This window comes from Saccopteryx bilineata, chromosome 2, assembly GCF_036850765.1.
Source record: "Saccopteryx bilineata isolate mSacBil1 chromosome 2, mSacBil1_pri_phased_curated, whole genome shotgun sequence".
NCBI lineage: Eukaryota > Metazoa > Chordata > Mammalia > Chiroptera > Emballonuridae > Saccopteryx > Saccopteryx bilineata.
Genome location: NC_089491.1, coordinates 31,759,885 through 31,777,919, shown reverse-complemented (window position 1 = coordinate 31,777,919; position 18,035 = coordinate 31,759,885). Strand labels below are relative to the sequence as shown.

The following is an 18,035-nucleotide window of genomic DNA, read 5'->3' as shown; positions in this document are numbered from 1 at the left end:
CTTCCCTTCTCCCATCATTCCTTTTCAGAGCAAAAAAAAACCTCTTCTTTTTATTCCTTCCAGTATTTAGTAATGTTTTGTGACTTTGGCTTTTGATACTTATGCCTTCAAGGTATTATACTCTCACAGTGAATTATCAAAGTAGTTTCTTATATTTATATAATGGCAGTTCCTTTCCTTTTTATCATCTGTGATGTCCACTTTGATGCCCTCACCTCCCTTTCTGCACCTGGCTAAACTGATAGATTCGACTCCCCACTTCAATGGTATTTGTATTTCTTGCTTAGCTACCTAAATTACTTGTCTGATATAGTATACAAATGCCATGGCTACCCTAAAGCTGCAAGTTTTTTTTATTGCTTTCATGACCTAGTACAAGGTTTTATTTTTCGTGGGTGTTCAATAACTACTAGAGTAAATCTGACAAAGTAGCAAAAGCTAGGAAACCATTAATATACTTGCTCAGTGACCACATGGTTAATAGAAGTTGAAGTCTGTAGCTTCATCACCCTTGTCTTCATAGTTCCTTGAGTAGAGGAAATTACTTGGTTTGGGATTAAAACGCAAGTATAGTAGTGCTTTAGTAGGGAAAATATATCAGATGATAGCCAGGGGAAATGCATTATATAAATCCTCACCCACAGTGAAATGTAATTCAGTCTTGACCAAAAGATATAAATAACTCAGCCTTGATTATAAATTCATGTTCAACCTGTAAGTGAGAATGTAAGAAGTTTCTCTACAACAAGGTGTCAGTGATACAGAGTAAACTCTACATGAAAGTTTTCTGGCAGAAGAGCTAGGTCGCATCAGGTGTTGCTAGCTTTTAGGACAGCTTAGCATCTGGTAGGAGCTCAAGTAGTTGCTGATGGAATGAATGAATGCAATTAGAAATGTAGAAAAAACAAACAAACAAACAAAAACAAAGGAGGAGGGGGTTGAGGGGAGCAGGAGGAGAGGGATAAGGAGAAGGTAGAAAACCAACTCTGGTGGCAGAGGTATTTAACTCCCTGCCTTCCTCCCTGCCTAGGTGTCTGTTATAGGAGAAAGAGACCTGAATGCTAATCTCTCAGCTCTGCCCTCTCTAAATGTGTGGCTGTCATCCCATAAATTAACTGCTCCAGCCTTGGTTTTATCATCTGTAAAGAAAATCTTTAGGCTAAGGTGTATATATATATATATTTTTTTTTTTTTCTTTTTTTACAGAGACAGAGAGAGAGAGGAATAGATAGGGACAGACAGACAGGAACAGAGAGAGATGAGAAGCATCAATCATCAGTTTTTTGTTGCAACACCTTAGTTGTTCATTGATTGCTTTCTCATATGTGCCTTGACCGGGGGCTACAGCAGACTGAGTAACCTGTTGCTCAAGCCAGCGACCTTGTGTCCAAGCTGGTGAGCTTTGCTCAAACCAGATGAGCCCGCGCTCAAGCTGGCGACCTCAAGGTCTTGAATCTGGGTCCTCCACATCCCAGTTCGACACTCTATCCACTATGCCACCACCTGGTCAGGCGGGCTAAGGTAGATTTCATTTGCTTATATGGATATAAATGTCTTTTGAAAATAATACAGGTACATGGAAATACTCAAATATTCTAGAGGCACATAATAAGTAATTTCTTATTAGTCTTATATAAATATAAATATAATACTTATATTATTACTTATATATTATTAATATTAATTATATATTATGTAATATATATGTTATATATTTGTACGTACTCATAAATATATAACATATATATTACATATATAAATAATAACTCCTTCCTTGCACCCCACTCCCAGATCTTTCTCATTGAAAGAAGACCCTCTGGACTAATTCTGTTTTATTCCTCTAAAAACATTGTGCTTAAGCCTCTATTTCTTAATTTATTAACTGTAAGCAATATCATTTATTTTTGTACTCTTCAAGGCAAAGAATTTAGTGTACTACCTTCTCCTAAATTTTAATTATAGGTGTGTTTTAATGTTTATATGCATTTCCTTGATTACTGTAATAGACTTAAAGCACTATTTCTTAATTCATCAATTTTAAGTAGTATTCCTGACTCCCCACTAAGTGGATTAGTCCTCTCTTTGCATTCTACCACTTTTCCTCCCAGTTGAATTTCCCACCTCCTGTCAGTTAAATCATTACATTTTCCACCAAAATCATTACTTTTTTGTCATCCAAAGTTATAATGTTTAAATTCTCTTTTGTAATTATGGTTGTCTTTAATGCTTTTAAATAGGTTCATTCTGAAAATTGAAAGCCAATAAAATAGAATTTTGTGAATATTTTTTACTGCAAAACTAGGTGGTGTATTTGGATGTGTAGAGGAAGACATAGTCTTGTGTTCTCAAATCTGGGCACCAGAAGACTTTGCTCAAAGAAGCAAAGTCACATTGATCTTCTCATTACACACTCCACATGTCTCTCAAAATCATTTCACATTTTAGCTTACTTCAAATTATAAATGGCTTTCATTTTTGGTTAACCTCAAACTTAAAATCTAGATTGGTCATTCTCTTTTTTTTCTTTTCTTTTTTTTTTTTAATTCAGTGAAAGGAGGGGAGGCAGAGAGACAGACTTCTGCATGTGCCCTGACCAAGATCCACCCAACAAGCTCACTAGGAGGTGATGCTCTGCTCATCTGGGATGTTGCTCCACTGCTCAGCAACTGAGCTCTTCTGAGCACCTGAGGCGGACACTATGGAGCCATCCTCAGCGGCCAAGACCAACTCACTCCAATCAAGACATGGCTGCAGGAGGGGGAGAGAGCAAGAGATTCAAGACGGGGAGGGACGGAAAAGCAGATGGGCACGTCTCCTGCGTGCCCTAACCAGGAATTGATCCCAGGACATCCACACACCAGACCAACGCTCTACCACTGAACCAACTGGCCAGGGCCAGACCAGTCATTCTCAAACTTGGTTGCACATTGGAAACATCAAGGCAGCTTTATGAAACCCTGATGTTTAGAGGATCCGACATCAAAAGTTTTCTATTTAATTGGGCTCAGGGAGTGTGGCCTGACCATTTTTTGTTTGTTTGTTTGTTTGTTTTTGTTTTTAAGTTTTTTCAGGTGATTCCAATGAGTAGCCAAAGGTAAGGACCCTGACTTAATGTCAGTCACCTCTAGTAGAGTCAAAAGTAATAAAATATACCAAGTCCTTTGAAAACAAGAGCAAAAAGTAAAACCCAATATTAACAGAAGGTTTGTGGGGTATTTTATTTCTCTTTTGGTTGCAGCTGTCCTAACCTACCACTCCTAGGACTGTTTAATAAGACACACTTCTCCATGCTCAGATTCTGAGACGTTTTCATTCAGTGGTCATTACTTGGATGGAGAGGTAATTTTGTTTTAAAGTCTATTCTTAGTTGGATTCTGCAGGGCATGGACAGGCGGAAGTGTGGCAAGGAGACCATTGTGTGAAATTTCGTCAGATCCTTGATGTTAAGGCTTAAGTTTCAATAACTGATTTAACATGCATTGTGTTTCCAGTAGTTCAATTAGTTTGTCTTATTCCCAGGGTCAGTGGAAAAGTTGTGGTTTTCAAGACACCTAGAAGAGCTAGAGCCAGTGGCCCTGTGTCAGGTCCTAGTAGGTATAGTTGGCTGTGAAGAGCGACTGGGTGGATGCAGCACCAGAAGAGCCCGTGGCAGCATACTTGCCTTTGGCAGCCTGGGAGTTAGCCTAGAAAGCAAGGGTGGCAGAGGAGAGACCCCGTTAGAGCAAATACAACCGTGTGCTTGACCCTCTCTGCTTCTCGTTTGAAACTACTGACACCTTCATTTGGATATTTTTCTCCTTACAACAATTTTGCTGGAATATTGCACCTGATACCATTCCCCCTCCTTCTATGACATGTTATCTCCTTTATCCCAGTTTTCTGAGCATTTCTTTGTCAACACAGAGGTTTGTTACTAGGTAAGTTTCTTTCTAGGACCAACAATATTGCAACAATACTAGAAATTAAAGTTGAGAAACTTCTCATTAAGGATGAAGGAATGGGGATTTCAGTCTTTACAGTGGGGAAGTTTGGAAGAGCTATTGAAGTTGTCTGCTAAGAAATTGACTAGCTGATACAGCCAAGCATCAAGCAACATGCAGCTGAAGGTACACAGTAGCAAACATGACTAAAAATAAAAGTATTTCCTTTAAATTCCCATTTTTTACTTATATTTGACCACAAGAACATGTAATTTTATGTAGTTGTTATTACAGTATCATTTTTCCCTGTGTAAATTTCAATTAAAATTGCATTCAGTATTAAGAAACCTGTGAATAATATTTGACAGTATGAATAATATTCGAATGCCACTCTTTAAGCCACTTTTACTATTGTTAGCTCTCTCTAGGACGTATTTCTTCATCTCCAGTGATTTTCATAGTGCATTTCATGAACCTGAACACATTAGAAATGGAAATTCTCTCTAGTTTGGCCCCAGGCCATCTGAATTAGAAACTTGCTGGCTGGGGTCCTGTGACCTGCCTTTTAACAAGTCTACCAGGTGATTCAGATGCACGCGTGAGTTTGAGAAACACATCTTAGATGATAAAGTCAGCTTCCCTTTTTTGTGTGTGAGTGGCTTCTGGCCCTTACCCTCACAAGCCATCATGTTAGCTACATCTGCTCAGTTCATCAGCCACACACCAGCAGGGACCCAGCTCTCCATCACCGCAAGGGGAAGTACTACCTCTGAAATCCACTCCTCGCTTATGCCCCTAAGATGATTTTTTAAAACTTCTCTAGGGCCCTCCTTTCCTTCAGTGCTTCATCGCCAAACCTCCAGTGAACACTTAATTTCTTGCCCACCCTCCTCTGTGATCAGAAAGCTAAATAAAGCAATCGCTCAAGTTCAGTATTCTTCCATCTCCTTATTAAACTTTTACTCTTGTAAAGAGGGACAAATATACAGTGACAGAAAATAATTTGACTTTGGGTGATGGGCACACAACATAATCAACAGTTCAAATGCTATAGAAATGTTTACCTGAAACCTATGTACTCTTTAATTTTTAATATTACTCCATTAAATTTTCTAAATTAAAAAAAAAAAAAACTTTTACTTTCCTGTTATTTCTATTTAGGTTGACCTGAGTCTTCCTGCATGCTTAAGAGAGCTGTCAGGAAAGTACAGGATTTAAGTTAACATACTTCAAACTCACTCTCATTTCAACTGTACTTTGCCTGATGCTTGGACATCGCATCTGGTCGATTTCCCAGCAGCCAACTTCAACAGCTATTCCAAGATTCTCCACTGCTGAGACTGAAATCTATTCTCTCCTCACTCTGAACAGAGGCCCTCAAATGTAGTCAGCGGTCAACCGCTACATCTTTTGACCTCAACAGACCTGACTTCACCCTATTCTCTTTCTTCTTTGCTGTCTCACCCCTTCTTTCTAAGACCAACTCTGCCACCTGTATTAATATTTAGTTTCATGAAATTCTGTTCCCTTGAGTCCTTGTCCTCTCAGTGATCTTCACTGTCCTCATCTTTACTCTTTCCTCTGGCTTTTTTCCAGTGAGTAGAAATGATACCCCCTTGTGGGTTTGATTAGCACTTCCCTTGTGATCAGTGATGCTGAGAATCTTCCCGTGTTTATTGCCATTTGCACTTCATTGATAGAGAAATGTCTATTTGACTGCTTTGCTCATTTTTAAAGCTGGGTTGTTTTCATTTTTTTTTACGAAGATGGAAGGGTTCTTTATGTATTCTGGATAATAAAACCTAATCACCTATAGGATTTAGAAATATGTTCATTCCTATCCGTGAGTTCATTCATTCACTCTTTTGATAGGGTGCTTTGCATTTAAGTATGCCAAGCTCTCTCCTGCTTGGCTAACCTCTAAGTTCCCTGAAGGCAATGGCTATGTCTGCTTTGTTCACCCCAGTCCTTGGCTCATAATAGGTGTTCAAAACGGAATGGTTCCTAGCTGAATAAAATCCTTTTGTGTCCTCATTTCTCCTGGTAACCTTTCTAGCTCTTTTCCTGATAAACTTCTTAGATGTGCACCTTTTCTCATCTCTTTCTATTAAAACTGTTTTGTTCAGGGTCACTGGTATGCACCTAAATGCCCATCTCTACCTTTTCTGAGCCTTTATTCAGAATTTCTCTGTAGTATGTTGTTAATGACCCCCTGAAATTTGTTTCTCTTTGTTCTCAGAACCCTGCGTTCATCCTATCATATTATTGCTGCTTGTATGGGTGATTTATTTATCGTCCCAAAATGAAAGGTGTCCCTGTTTAGTCCTTGTTCCTCTTATCTGCCCTCTGAAGTATCTCTGTGGAAATCATCTGTCAGTCTCTGTCATCAGCTGTATGCCCAGCGAGGATAACTCAAAACTCCCCCTAGCCCGAATCCTCCTACTGAGCTCTAATGCCACACTTTCAAATACCCAGTAGCCACTATCTGGAGATACCACCATAGCCTACAGAAAGCAAGCTTTTCCACCTGAGCGAGCTGGCCCCAGGTGTCCACACAATCAAGTGGATGAGAGGTAGTAGCATCTTACCACCGCCCGCTTCATAAAAGCCTCCTGTGTGGCCTTCTTGTTTGCAGCCTTGCCGCCCCAGGCAGCCAGCGCACTGGCCTGCAGGGCTCGTCCGTAGGAGAAGCTTAGTTTCCAGGGCTTCGGGAGAGGGCAGAGGTTGATAGCATTGAGGTTGAGAGTGGCATCCTCTTCGCTCATGCCACCAGACAAAAAGCAGATGCCTAGGGGGGAAAAAGCCATTCCACTTGACTAATCCCAGCTTGGGGACCTGCTTGAGAAAGCAAGCAATGAGTCTAAAAGATATGTAACGTCCAGGTCTTTTCTCTGCTTGACTTCCGTGGGACTGGCCTGGAGGTATTAGCTTGCATCTGTTGAGGCTAGTTGGGCTAAAGATATAAGGGCTTTAATAAATACAGAAGGTGGTGGAAAGCTGAGGAAATCACTGGGCTGTGTGCATTCAGACAGACCCAGGCCATGTGGTGCTATGGAGTGTGTGGGGAAGTGCTGGACGCCTGTGGGAGGGCAGTCTGCTGTGCAGAGAGGACTCCTGGACAAATGCACAGGCACATGGAGCTCCTTCAGAGGCTGAGGGCTGACTGAGAGCTAGAGGGGAAGGAGAGCCTTACCGGGAACTGCTGCGGGAACAGTTCGGTGGAGAGCTGTGACAGTGGCCATCGCCACTTGCTCTGGTGTATACTTCTTGGTGCAGGCATGTCCAGCAGTCACCATGTTGGGCTTCAGTAGGGTGCCCTCCAGGTAAACGTGATGATCATTCAGGGCCTTGTAGACAGTAGCCAGGACCTGAAGGACAAGAGGTCCAAACCTATGAAACTCAGAGCCAGCCTTAGAGTCACCTGACCTTGGCACTTTTACGCTGCAGGGTTCCAAGATAAAGGACTTTTCATATGTGGCTTGGCCAAACCTTCCCAGCCAGCCCCGAGGCCTCACTAGGGCGATGTATTGCAAGCCACAGCCATTGCGCACAGCCATGCTGGCCTGTCCCCATCGCTCCTCCTCTAACTGCTCGCTGCATGGACTATTGGCATGCTTCCCTCCCTCCGTTCCTTCCGTCCCACCACTCCCTTCGGTCAGCTGACACTGCCTTGATCAATTAATTGGCGACATCTAAATTGGCTTCCATTCTCTTTCCCCATAGATGCTAAGTGGTCATAAACATACACTCTATTCGATTCCCGGCCAGGGCACACAGGAGAGGTGCCCATCTGCTTCTCCACCCCTCCCCCTCTCCTTCCTCTCTGTCTCTCTCTTCCCCTCCCGCAGCCGAGGCTCCATTGGAGCAAAGATGGACCGGGCGCTGGGGATGGCTCTATGGCCTCTGCCTCAGGCACTAGAGTGGCTCTGGTCGTGGCAGAGCGATACCCCGGATGGGCAGAGCATCACCCCCTGGTGGGCATGCCAGGTGGATCCTGGTCGGGCGCATGTGGGAGTCTGACTGTCTCCCCGTTTCCAGCTTCAGAAAAATACAAAAACAAAAACACGAAAAAAAACCCATACACTCTAAACACGGAAATGCTTTCAGACCTCATTTTAGTCCACCTCATTTTGCCAGGGAAAAAACAGAGCTCAGGTTACATTATGACTTTCTTACTCTCCTACAGATACACTGTGGCTGATTTAGAAAGTCATACATAAACAAATTACTTTCTAATTACACATTTTCATGTGAGGTAAGCCTCATCTTATTTTAAAATTTCTTAGTTTAGGCCCTGGCTGGTTGGCTCAGCAGTAGAGCGTCGGCCTGGCGTGCGGGGACCTGAGTTCGATTCCCGGCCAGGGCACATAGGAGAAGCGCCCATTTGCTTCTCCACTTCCCCCCTCTTTCCTCTCTGTCTCTCTCTTCCCCTCCTGCAGCCGAGGCTCCATTGGAGCAAAGATGGCCCGGGCGCTGGGGATGGCTCCTTGGCCTCTGCCCCAGGCGCTAGAGTGGCTCTGGTCTCGGCAGAGCGACGCCCCGGAGGGCAGAGTGTTGCCCCTGGTAAGCGTGCCGGGTGGATCCCGGTCGGGCGCATGCGGGAGTCTGTCTGACTGTCTCTCGCGTTTCCAGCTTCAGAAAAAAAAAAAATTCTTAGTTTACACATAATGAAACTGAGGTCCAAAATTATTACCCTTGGATAATATGACTTATCCAAGGTCTCACCAATGGGAACACTGATTCTCACACCCTAGTCTTGTACTGCAAATCCTGTGCCTTTTCCGGAAGGAGCACACCATGTGCCAAAAAAAAAGTAGAAGGTTTAATAACCCCTCCACGCCTCAATGCTACATATGATGCCAACTGAAGAATATTTCACATATAACAGCTGATATAGGTTAAGTAACAGCTGTTACTTAAAAGCAAGGTTTTTCAACTAGAATTGGGACTTTTATATTGAAGACTTACCTTCTCAGTAACATACTGGCAGTGTTCCAGGTCATGGTCTCCATCGGGAATGACCTCTGGCTCAACAATAGGTACCAGCCCATTCTAAAGAGGAAAAGGAGAGGACAGAGTGAAACTCTGCTCATCAGAGTCCTTTAAGAGGTTACTCAACAGTTGCAATTGGTATAAAATGAAGCCCTTATGGAGAAATACCATAACTTAAAGGGCAATAAAAAGAAATATAATGGGATATCTAGTGAACATCGCTTAACAACAACAAAATAAGTTTTTCTGGGAATGGGGCAAAATAAATGCAAACTTTTAATTTCTACATCTTATTCTAAAAATGATACTAGCTACCCCAGAAACTAGCTGTCACCCTTTCAGAGCAGTCAAGCTTAAATGTCTAAGAAAGATGCCTCTGTGTGGGTGAAGTAAGGAATTCAAGAAGTGTTTACAATTCTGATTGGGAATCTCCAGGTGCCCATAGCTCAGGTTACAAAACACAGCACCCACACAAGCAAATCAGACTGAACTGGGTCCCAGAGACACTTTGAAACATGTTGGAAACTTTAGCATCAGGTCTCCATCCTCCATGAAATTATGTGGATTGGGTCAGAGCTGTCACCCTATAGTTGGGGATCTCAAGGGATTCTGTCTTGGACAGAGTGGAACACACACAAGCAAATACCCTGGCCTCAAAAGCCTCACCACTTTGAAGACTCAGCTTTTAGCCCTTTGGCACATGGGCAGGAGTTGTCAGCACTTGCCTTTTGGGCTCCTAGCTGGCTTGTGTAACCAGATCTTTCCCTACCAACCCTGGCTACAGCAAAAGTAGTAAAATATCCATCAGGGTTCGCTGGTGAGGGGAGAAGAAGGTTCATGTGTGAGTATAGTAAAATAAAAAAGACAGGCCCTAGCCTGACCAGGCAGTGGCACAGTGGATAGAGCGTCAGACTGGGACACAGAGGACCCAAGTTCGAAACCTCGAGGTCATCGGTTATAGCGCGGGCTCTTCTGGTTTGAACAAGGCTCACCAGCTTGAGCCCAAGATCACTGGCTTGTGCAAGGGGGCTTGATCTACTGTAGCCCCCTGGTCAAGGCACATATGAGAAAGCAATCAATGAACAACTAAGGAGCCGCAACAAAGAATTGATACTTCTCATCTCTCTTCCTTTCTGTCTGTCTGTCCCTCTCTCTGTCTCTATCAGACACACACACACACACACACACACACACACACGGCTCTAAAGATAGCTCTCGCCTAGTGTGTTCTAGCCCAAGGGGAAGGTTGAGCACCTGCTGACAGATGCTGGCGTAGCGAGCCAGGGCGTTGGCATTCTCCTGGATAGCAAGGGTGGATGGACACTGGTTGTCAATCCTCAGCACAGCACGCCACTTTCCAAAGTCAGCACCATCTTTCTTATACTGAGCACAGCGCTGAGAAAGGCCATCGAGCCCTGGAAGTCACAGAAGAGAGAAAGGCTTCATTTCCCCCCTGCCCCTGATCCACGGGGCCATAGGCACTTCTCCCTTGCTTAGTTTTCCATCAGCAGAGCTTGAGAAACTAAAACAACCAGGTAAATAAACATAGGTCCCAACACTGAGCCAAAACACCTGAAGTTCACAAATATGGTTTTGATGCACATAGTAGATACATCATGAGACTAGAAGGAGCTAATATTTGTTTAGTACTTGCTAATATTTGTTTAGTACTTGCATGATTCTAGGTATTCTGCACACCTTTTCTCATTTAATTATCATAACAACCCTAATAGTTAATATCACACTCATTTTACAGATGAAGAAAGCGAGACTCCAAGCTGTTAAGTGACTTTACCAAGTTTGCAGAGTGAAGGAGTGATGGAGCTGGGATTCAAATTCTACTTAGTTAACCCAACGTTGTGGTTCATGCTCATCTACTTGGGCAGTGCGGTACCTAGCAAAATTATCTAAGTCGTAAGTGCTGGAACCAGAAGTCAAATCCAGGTATGTCTGATCCCAAAGCCTGGGACCTTTCCTCTCTACTGCTGCTAGATTTTCCTCTAAAACTAATATTTCCAGGTACAGAGTATCTTCTTTGTGTAAAGCACTCTAGTAAGTACTTTACATATATTGCTTAATCTAACCCCCCAAATGATTCTTCAAAGCCAATATAGTTACCCTAAAATGGACTCAGAACATTTAAGTGACTAGCCTAAGGTGGCACAGTTCTTAACAAGAGGAGCTGGGATTGAAAGTCAGGTGTATGTGGCTCTAAAACCAGTGTGACATTCATGGTTTTTATCTCCCTACTTGTTTCTAGCATATACTGGCCTGATTCAGCTCAGTGGGCACGATCCTTACCTTGGATGGTGGTTTCTTTGTTTGTTCCTGCAAGGGGAGCAGTTCCTTGGTCTAACTGCGAATTAAATAATTCACAAGTAATTAGCAGGTGTCAGATGTCCTAGTAAAACACAAGCAGAGCCCCTAGTGCTGACTAATAGTTCCCATCTTTCACAAACCAAGGAGTTGAATTAGGAAGGTGTGTTAGTCACCTGGAGGGACACAACTCAGTTCATAGCAGAAGGGAATTTACCTGGAAGGAATAATGTAAGAGGGTCAAGGTCAACCCTAAGAGGATCGAAAGCACAGGCCTGGAGCTTGGGAAGTAAGAAGTAACGTGATAGTATGTGGGATGCGGAGGTGCCATATATGAGCAGCTTCCCTTAAATTATTCATTCATCTATTCAAGAGACATTATTGAGCACCTGCACATACCAGGCACTGCGTTAGTACAGGAGATAAAGAGAGCAAGCATGCAGCGTCCACTCTCAGTAGAGCATAGGCTATGTTCGTGAGCCCAAGAGGTGGACAGTCCAGTCTGGGCTGGAACTGCCCCCAATTTCACCTTGCTGTCAGCAAGTTATGTTACCCCTTGTAATTTTATTTCCTTACCTCGTCTCTAAAATAAGGATGGTAACTGAGTCTACCTCCAGAGGTTGTGAGGAGGAGTAAATGAGTCCCTGATGTTAAGCACTCATTGAGTACTAATGCTCACTCTTGAGAAGTTCGTGCAGTTTTGGAAAAGCTAATTAAAACAGAACAGTAAGTGCTTGAATAATAGCCACCATGCGTTGAATAATAATTATGCAACAAGGACTGTTCTTGAACACATTTCATCCTTATAATACTCTTATGAGGTAGGTCCTATTATTCCTATTTTAGTAATGAGACAGTAAGAGGTTTAATAGAGAGAAAGGGGCTTGGGAAGAAAAGGCTAGGAGAGGATCTGTCCGAGAGGGAGGTGGGATGGAAAGCAGTTAGATGGTAAGCGTTCAGAGTGTTGACGCTCCCGCAGCCCCGTGCTGGGTGCTCGGCTGGGGTGAGGCAGCGCTGAGGGGCGTGGCAGTGCTCACCTTGATCCCCACCACGATGCCCTTTTCCTTGAGGATGTTTCTGAACAGCTTTCCCTGGCCGTCCTTCTGGTAGAGGGTCTCGTGGAACAGGATCACGCCCCCGATGCTCTGGCTGATGGAATTGTCCACGGAGAAGAGGAGTTCTCGGAACTGCCGCCGGTTCTCCTCTGTGTTCTCCACGTTGATCCTCTGCAGGCGGTTTCCCATGGTGCCTACGCGGGGGGGGGCAAAGACGGCGTAAGGAGCAAGCCGGGCTTCCCTCCACGGTCTCCGTGACCCTCACCAGGAAGGACAGCGAGATTCGCTTTTCGGTTCAGATCTTCAGAACACTTCTCTCTCTCTCTCTCTCTCTCTCTCTCTCTCTCTCTCTCTCTCTCTCTCTCTCTCTCTGTTTTGGTCTCCTTAGCAAAGACCTTGGTTGCTGTCAGGAAGAGTATGGGTCCAGTAACCACTGGGTCCACGCGGGTAGGTAAAGGCCCTAAATGGTCTCCTCAGCCTTCTTCCGGTTCAGCCCTCAGCCTGACTGTTGGTTTCTCTGGAGTCTATCATTTCATGGAAACGTGCAGGCCAGCTACAGCTCTCCTTTGTACCACCTTGGGCTTCCTCAGACACAAGCCCTCCCCTGTGCCAGCTGTAGACATTTATTTCTCTGCCCTTTCTGCCCTTTCTTGGCTGACTTTAAACTGACTGCTCATTAGCAGCAGAGTGCTGTGTACCTGACCTCATCCTGGTTACTGAGTCCCTGGTCTTGCTACAGCCTGGGTTCAAATGACCTCTGGCAAGGGTGCTTGATATGGAAGTCTTGAGCCTCCGTCCTGCGTTTTCAGAAATCTGCCAACTAGAGTGACAGGACGAGAAAGGCCTATGTTTACTAAGTCTTCTGCTCCCACCTCTGTGTGCATAAATAAGCCTTTCCTCCTCACAGAGGAAAGAGAACATGACCATCGCGGTGCCTTTGCTACGTGCAGAAACAAGCATGAGCTTGTGTGATGTCTCTTGCACTCACCTACAGACTCATCAGCAGCCAGGATCCCCTTCCCATTGGCAACAATGCGCTGGGCGATTTCTGAGAGCTCCTTCTTCTGTTCTGGGGTGAGGGCTGGGAATTTGTGGGCCATGGTGACAGGTCTGGAAAGGAATGCATGATAGTCCTGAACAGAACTGTTGGAGACTCAGCTGGACTCATGGCCAAGGCAGCTGCGGTGTGCAGACAATCCCTGCAGGCCCCTCTGGCATGTCTGGCCCATTTCCACAAGTAGATAAACAAAGGAGGTCTGGGGGCAGTTTTCCCCCTCAGCCTAAGTAGTTGCAATTAACCATAACGGATGAAGGTGGGATGCTACATGTTCATGGTGATCCTAAAGAGAATGCCTTCCAGGAGACCGTTGGCATCACTGATCCTAAGATGAAACCGGCCAATTAGTGACTCACTCACATCTGGCAAACAGAAGGCACTGCAGTAATGACTGTCTCTCTGTTCTGTTGATCCCTGGTGCCTTCAGGTGCCCTGGATGCTTGAGGCCAGGACAGGCAGGCTTTTGGTCTCTGTGGACATTCTCCACTTGGCTCTGATAGCCTGTAGCCCACCAGACTATTGTCCAGGCAACAATAGTCTGGACTATTGTCGAGAGAAGAAACCACCACTTGCTTTGAAGTTAACCTCCCTTCAGGTTTGCGATTCAGGGTGGGGTGCAAACTTCTTTTATCATGTATTAAAACACCTGTGAGACCACCTGAAACAGATGGGGAGGATTTTTCCTAAGTGCCTCTGGGCTGGAGGTTCCCATGGGCTCCAAGGGTGCTGACGTCCTATGGTGATTCCTGTTCCTGTCATTCTCAGCTCCACTGCTTTAGTGAGGGGAGACTTTGGCTCAAAGACCCCCTACCCGAACAACCTCTTCAGCAGTGGTCCTCCGAAGGGGATCACTATGGCTTTTCAGCTGCCACTTTGGGCTAGGCTTGAAAATGCAAGCTCACAGGACTCTTATATGTTAGAAAGAGTAATTTTGCATAGGTTGAGCTATCAAAGAGGACAAATCATAATGAAGACTATCTTGAGTAGTTTCCTATCCAGTCCCATGGCCTCTACACCCCCCCCCCATATACTTATATACAGGGTCTATACCCGGTGCCTGCCTTCTACTTTCTGGAAGCCCAGGGGCACCTCAATTCTCATTGGACCCACCCAGCAATGGGGTGATCAGCCCGGGTATTTACTTCATTAATTAATGAGCAGCTAAGACTCAGAGAAGTTTACTGACTTGCCCAAAGTACCAGCTAGGATGAAGCAGAGCTTCCTACCCTGCCCTGTTTCTCATGGCCAATTGATTTCTCACACAATCTGCATCCCTCCAAGGCAGGCTCTCGGCACCCTGTCCCTTCACATAAAGAAGTCGGTGGCTACTGAACTAATTCCTGGGAAGGTTTCACTGATATCTCTTTCATTGTTGCCACTCTTTCTTCAACAGGGATGACTGTCTTAACTGAAAAGAATGAAACCACAGTGTCATCATCGGGTACCAGGACAGGCTCGTGAGCAACAATCTCTAAAAGATGTTCTCCCGAGTCTCTTCCCATCCCAGCTACCTGATGTTGCCCCTGTGTATACACTAGTTCTAACAGCGGAGTCAAGTTTATTAGCTCTGGACCTCGCCTCCAGATCTTCTTGTGGATGGAAGCCAACCTGAAGTCAGGGCCATTCAGGCCAAAGGGCAAATATTTTCTTTCTCAGTTTTGATACGTGTACAGAGGAATTGATTCTACCCCACAGTCAAGATGTTTTCTCAGTGAAACAAAAAATAGCCCAATAATCATAGCAAATTAGCATTTACTACCAAACAACCTGCTGATTGCTTTGCATGCACTGTATAATTTATTCCCCACAAGAATCCCAGAAGGCAGCTGGGATTTCAGAATCCCCCTCTCCCATACCATAAATAAGGAAGGCTGTAAGAGAGTTTAACTATTTGTCCAAACACAAATAGCTAGTAAGGCACAAAGTGGGATAAGGGGCAGTACTCCCATCTTTCAAGGAAAGAATGAGCTTGGTGAGAGGAATTGGCCTTGGATGACCCTAATGTCCTTTAGGACACCCTCAGAATACCCCAAATCCTTGGGCTGTGGATCATTACCCCCACTACTGGCATTACCAATCCATAAGCATCTGATATATTCACACAGATGTTTGCTGCTAATGGCTCAAACAGACCTGGGCTTAAGGGTCAGCTCTGCCTCCCTCTAGCTAGGACCATGGGCGAGTCAATGATTTCTGAGTCTTAGTTTATTATGGGTTAAATGGCAGTAATATCTGCTCTGGTTGTCTCATCGCCAAATGCATCAAGTGTGACCTGTGAGCACTCTCCTCATTGGGTCTGCTCAACACAAATTTGTTGAATGACATGAAAAACATAAAGATGCTTTATAAAGCATAATAAAAATGTAAGGTGTTATTATTTCTTTTTAAATTAAAAAAGATAACAATGACCTAAGGGACTTCTCTATGTTACTATTTCCTACCAAGCTATTTTCCTCAGGCGGAGTGTGCTGACTCAACCAGAAAAACAAAGAGAGAAAAGGTCGAATCAAACCAAATCTGTTTATGGGAAGTTAAACTTCTACAGAAGGATTAAAGGTCTGTGCCACATCAGCACGAATGTAACCCATCCGTTAATCATAAAACAGGGTCACAGGCCAATGTTCGCCGCCAGCGGCCAGGCGCCCACCGGGAGTGGTCAATGATGGAGCAGGATTTCCCTGCCCCTGCGCCTCTGCTCCCGGAGGTCTCAAGTCAACATATTTTTTTAAAAGTGCAACTGAAAGTTGTTTACATTATATTATTAAGTGAAAAAAAAAATCAAGTTTCAGAGAAGATGCAAAATATAGTATGATTATTTTTTAATTAAATAAAGTGGTATACACATATACTGTTTGGATGTCTATATAAAAGCAGGAATAACCACCCGGGGCGCACCTCTGGGGAAGGAGATGGGGTGGAGTGACTCTCACATTTTACTTTATAAAATGTTTTAATAATGTTTGATGTCTTAATAAACAGATGTATATATTAATTTATTATATGTATTGTACTATATTAACAGGTATGTACAAAGATGGGAGAAGGCTGTGAGGGTGTACATATGTGAATAGCAGGTAACCATAGAAAAACAGAGCTACAAGTGACCTCAGAGAGATCTGTGTCAACCCTTGCCAACTTTAGAAATTAGGAAACGGAGGCCCAGGAAGAATACATCTGATGCCCCTCCTAAATTGTGATATTCTAGGATTATCAATCACATCCTGTTGGTTTATGACTTGGGATCCTATTTCCAATCTTTCTTCAGAAAAATAACAGATGGACCCCTACAGTGTGGTTCTTTCTGCCTTCCTAGAAGAAGTTCTATGAAAAGAGAATAATTTGTGAACTATGAATATTCAACTTGTGGAGAAATATAAGGCAGTAGAGAGCCCATTTGTTGCTCCACGTGCAAGGCAGATGGATTTTCAAGAAGACAGTTACCAGGGGCTTATTCACTGAAAGCCTGTGATTGCCAGACACTGTGAGCAGCACTTCTATGTATAGATGTACGAAGATGCTCACAGCCTCACTCCCCACCCCACTGCCACCGTGACAAGTACAGTGAGATGCTCTCGGCCATCCTGATCCCTGGTGCCTCTGAACACGTGTGCAGCAGCCCAGAAGAAGAGTGTTGCTCTTTTCTCTAGACTGGCAAGAAAGTCAAATGAGCTCCTAGTAACTATACTCCATTGCCTGGCCCACCACCTCAGGTCCAGCCTGGGTCTGGGTCTTCCCCAGATACTCCTTGGCTAAAGCGATGATAACAGCCGAGCTTGAGTTCCGTCTGGGTCTCAATGGGCTAATGGAGTCCTAGGTAACTATTTAAAGTCAAGTTTATATTAAAAGGTAGCATGTCTTCACACATGCCTGTTTTCAAAGAGTGGAATAAACGCACCGAAGCTATAATGTCTTCCAGGTGTTTGGGACCAATAGGAAATGTTATAGAAAGCATCAAACAAGGGGGAGGTTTGAGAATTTATAATCAAATGACAGCTATGCTCTGTGACATTTTCAAGCCTGTTCCGTTTTCTCATCTGAGCAGTGGGTGAAGGCCAAGGGCAACACACGTCAGAGTCCCTTTGTGTGAAGGAGAAACTTCAGTGCTCATACGAATCAGCGTGGGAGGAGAAAGGAAGAAAGTGACAGAAGGGGATAAGTAAATAAATCCTCAAAATCAGCGGTGGTTGCGGAGAGAGCAGAAATGCGCAGGAGTCTCTAAAGCTGAGTCGAACCTAACCAAGTAAGAATATTCAAGTTGTAGTTCCTAGGCCAACACTCAAGAGCCCTCAGACAGGTAGCACAAGTAACTAGCAGCAATCTTGAGTGGTTTGCTGCCAGGGAAGATGTGGGGGAAAAACAAACATTTCAACAGATCTTCACGTTGTTTAGCCACCATAATGTTTTTTCCTGAAAATGAAAGCACACTTTCACCTCTACAAGTTGTCATTAACCCCTTACTCCCTGGCGCAGTCCAAGTCGACAAAAGAGGTTCTTTTACTTACAATTTGGGGGAGATCAGAAGCTGGGGATGAGGCAGCTGCCAAATAGGAAGAATCTTTGGGAACACCTGGCTTTTATAGACTTCTTATCAAAGGTGAGTTGTTTTGTTGTTTTTTTTTAACTTTTGCCCTCCCCTTCGCACCTTGACCTGGTGGGAGGTGTTTATCCAGTACCTGTGATTGGCTCAAAAACAAC

The 18,035-nt window shown here is 44.2% G+C and overlaps 1 protein-coding gene across 1 annotated transcript; it reads right to left on the bottom strand.

Annotated features, from left to right (window-relative positions):
* Window positions 1–3,193: 3,193 nt before the first annotated feature.
* ALDOB (aldolase, fructose-bisphosphate B) lies at window positions 3,194–17,991 on the bottom strand. Its single transcript, XM_066256624.1, has 9 exons — window positions 17,843–17,991; window positions 13,272–13,393; window positions 12,266–12,477; window positions 11,214–11,268; window positions 10,167–10,327; window positions 8,889–8,972; window positions 7,114–7,288; window positions 6,509–6,708; window positions 3,194–3,683 (listed from the first exon to the last, which is right to left on the bottom strand). Exons 2-9 carry the CDS (start codon window positions 13,381–13,383, stop codon window positions 3,588–3,590), a joined length of 1,095 nt encoding a protein of 364 aa, XP_066112721.1. The 5' UTR covers window positions 13,384–13,393; window positions 17,843–17,991; the 3' UTR covers window positions 3,194–3,587.
* Between the last annotated feature and the right edge of the window lie 44 nt (window positions 17,992–18,035).